At 47.8% G+C, this 3424-nt stretch overlaps 2 protein-coding genes across 4 annotated transcripts in view; both read left to right on the top strand.

Moving 5' to 3' along the window:
* The window catches only part of LOC116101818 (CD177 antigen-like), a 4677-nt gene extending 2404 nt beyond the window's left edge, over positions 1–2273 (top strand). Inside the window, exons 2-5 of one of the 2 annotated variants that reach the window (XM_031385684.1) lie at positions 65–205; positions 1068–1253; positions 1343–1474; positions 1808–2273. In XM_031385684.1, the coding sequence (XP_031241544.1) occupies positions 91–205; positions 1068–1253; positions 1343–1474; positions 1808–2028 (654 nt within the window). In that variant the 5' untranslated portion in view covers positions 65–90 and the 3' untranslated portion in view covers positions 2029–2273. Of the gene's footprint in view, positions 1–55; positions 206–1067; positions 1254–1342; positions 1475–1807 lie in introns of those variants that run through there. The other variant, XM_031385683.1, reaches the window with a different exon arrangement.
* The window catches only part of LOC116101817 (CD177 antigen-like), a 56987-nt gene that overhangs the window by 2400 nt on the left and 51163 nt on the right, over positions 1–3424 (top strand). The window lies entirely within an intron of this gene.

Here is a 3424-nt window from a genome sequence, read left to right as displayed (position 1 = left end):
AGCTGCAAGGACAGACATGGTGGGCTCCTTAATTCTCACAAACCCTAGATTTTCCTCTCCACAGGTACTCTGACCTGTCACAAGGGAATCATGGTGAAACTTGGCAGTGGCTTCAGTAAGACAGCAATTGGATGGAAATCATTTGGAACCACTGAAACTGCACTTGACGAGATATGTCAGGAGACACTCCTGCTCATAGATGTAGGTGCGTGCTCTCAGCTGGAGGGACACACTCCCATACCAGGCTAGGCCCAGGATTCTATTCCCTGCATTTCTGCCCATCTGCTCACAAGCCTGGGACCTCCTGTCTCTGTGACTTGTTCTGCTGAGCTGTGATGAGGGTATATACGGAAGACCTGTGCTAGTTAAGAGAAAAACCCTGAGCTTGAACCCTTGTACCACACCAACTGGGTGTGGTAATGCCAGCATGGGATGTGGGTGGGGACAGTCAACTTCATCTGCAGCAACTTTGGGAGTTCAAGAACAGTCTAGACTAGAGGAGACTCAGAGCCTAGGAAGAGAGAGGAAAAAGGGAGGAAGGGAAGAAGGGACGGAGGGAGAGGAGGAAGGAGGGCGAGAGGGATAGAGGACAGATGCCTGCTGAGTGCCTGCTTTGGGTTCTGCTAAGCCTGAGTCCTGCAGCTCTACAGGGAAGTGGGAAGGAGAGAGAAGCAGAGCACAGAGAGCCAAGTGTGGTCTGGAGGGCAGAGTGTAGAGAGAAACCCAGCAGGGTAGAAGAGATGCTGATCAGGGTGAGGCTGCAGCATGGTGCATGGGCTCAGGGGAGACTGTTGGGGGGGGCAGGTAACATGGTCTTCAAGGGGCAGAGCAGAGGAGCCAGGTTTGGACTTCAGTCTGTGGCAGACTGAGATCATGATCTGTCCTGCTGTCACTAAGGATTGTGCTTTTCTAACTGGCAGCATCTAGGGACCCAAGAACTGGGCATTTCTTTTCCATTCTATTTATTATTATTATTATTATTATTATTATTATTATTATTATTATTATTATTATTATTTTGCCATCCTCCCCTATTTAGCCTGGTATTCTATCTTGTATACCTTTAGGTGAAAAATCTGTCATATTGGCAAGCAAAGGCAGCAGTAAAGTTGGGACTAAAAATACCCTCGATGTCCAGGTGTTTTCTGCTGGACCTGGTATAGTGGCTGCCTCTTATTTCCACTACTGTGGCAGTAAACTGTGCAATGATGCTAGCAGCACCAGTGTCCTACTTGACTCCCTGTCACTTTCAGGTATGTGACCCTGGCACCCAGCACTTGAGAGAACAGCCTGTGGCTGCCCCTGAGAGCATGCCCTCCAGCCCCTCCTTCTCTCTCCTCAGACTCTTCTGAGCTGGGAACCATGCTGTGTCCTGTCTGCTTGCACTTTCGGGGATCCTGCTCCGAGCATTCCAAATTTATCCTCTGCCCTAAGGACACTCATTGCTATTTCAGTGACATGACTATAGAAGGAGGTCAGTCATAAAGTTTACATCCCCAAGGCCATGGCTCCAGGGACTCAGAAGAAGAGATGTGTGCTGCTGACTCCTGGCTCTGAGGGTGGAGGGCAGAGGCATGAATTGCTGTAGCAGAGGAAATGTGGCTAGAGTCTAGAACCCTGGGTCTGAGGGAGGATTTCAGGACTTGGACTGAGAGTCCTTAGTCCACAAGAGGAGGGCTGGAGTCTGAACTACTGGGCCTGAGTTGTTTTTTGTCGTTCTTGTTGTTGTTATTGTTGTTTTGTTTTTCAGGTTGACTGAAGTATCCCTCTACAGCCCTTTCCCCTGATTGGATCTTCATATTTGTAGGTGGGATCAATACCATCTTTAGTCTTGATGGATGCCTGCCCGACTCTGCCAAAACCCTATTGAAAAATCAGACTTCAATTGGGGTCTTCTCTGCAGTGGAAGCCTCTGATATCAGCAATTCACCCTCACATGTGCTTATCCGGAGCACCCTCCTGGCCTGGATGTTAGGGCTCAGGGCTTTTCTCAGCCTTTTGTCTACAGAGATCTGTCCTCTCTGCTGAACCCATTTCCCGGCCATTCTAATCCCTCTTGGCCAACCATACCCAGCCCTCCTCTCACTTCATAACCCAAAGACCTGAGACTGGGCACTGTCAGCCTGTGCTTTCGGGTGCCCTCATCCCTCACCCACACACCTCTGCCTCCTCATGTTTAAATATGGGAGCCACTGAACTCACCTGGCTCCAGAGCAGACAACCACACATTGACCACACATGTGGAAAAATAAAGTTGCTGTTGTTTCTCCAAATACTGGGTTTCTCTGTGTCAGGAGATGAGGGCACACTGTGGGATTCATTAAGAGACTATCTGCCAAGGTGTGTGCAGGGGACCATGGAGTTTGGCCTGGCCTAGCTGCCTTTAAGAGGCATGTGTCATACATTTTTCAGGTTAGCGTCCATGGCTCGTAGGCACAAAATGGCTTCTAGTTCCTGACAGACTGATGTGCTCCTGGAGGGAGTGAAACTTCAGGCTAATTTGTGTTTCTTTATATGTTCCCAGAGTAGTCAAGAAAGCATGGAAGCCTGGTAAGATAACCTTAGACACTAATCCTTTGTGCCCTGTATGGCCTGCAAACTTCATTGTATCCTGACAACTACAATTGTATTGATCCTGGCAATTGCCATTAGATTCTGTTTCTGATAAAGGTGTAACCAATCTGATTGCTCTCAATAAAATTGTCACAGCCTCAGTCTTGCTGTGGAATCTCCACCTGGCCTGGTTTAATTCCTTGTGGCCATATCAGTCAACCATGGCCCAGTAAGAGAGCATGGACACTTATTAGTGGTGCCAGGGACAAGGACCTGAAATATGGGGATTTTTTTTTTAAAGGAAGGTGGAGAAAGGAGAAATAGGTTGAAAGTAAGGAACTGCTAGGAATCCTGCACACACAAGTGTAGTAAGGCAGGAAACTTAATTGAATCTTAAATAATGGGGCAGGCAGAGTCAAAGGAACAACTTTTGTTTGTAGAAGTTCTGCAAATGCTGTTGCTGGGGAAAGGAACTGAAGCAGGACACCATCAGCTGAGGGAATCCCTGAAGTTCATGAGCGAACTCCATTCAGTCTTCTCTCAGTAAAGAGGGATCTCTGGATCCCACAACTTGGTCCTGGATAGAAAGAGCAATTCAGAGTGAATTCACTGCAAGGGAACCAGAGATATTTCTTAGCAATGCTTTTCAGCTTTAGCAAGAAATAACAGTGAGAGAAAAGGGACACAATTAAAATTAAAAGTGAAAATGATCTGGAAAGAGCAGAGCTAACACTGCGAACTGGAGGAGAATTAAACCTGAAGATACAGCATGTGTCTCTCTGTGAGGGTCCCCCTCCTCCTCTTCTTCCTCTTCTCCCTCCTCTTCCTCCTCTTCCTTCTCCTCCTCCTCCTCCTCCTCCTCCTCCTCCTC

Source organism: Mastomys coucha, unplaced genomic scaffold (assembly GCF_008632895.1).
Source record: "Mastomys coucha isolate ucsf_1 unplaced genomic scaffold, UCSF_Mcou_1 pScaffold21, whole genome shotgun sequence".
NCBI classification, from domain to species: domain Eukaryota; kingdom Metazoa; phylum Chordata; class Mammalia; order Rodentia; family Muridae; genus Mastomys; species Mastomys coucha.
This window is presented reverse-complemented; position numbering and strand designations above follow the sequence as displayed.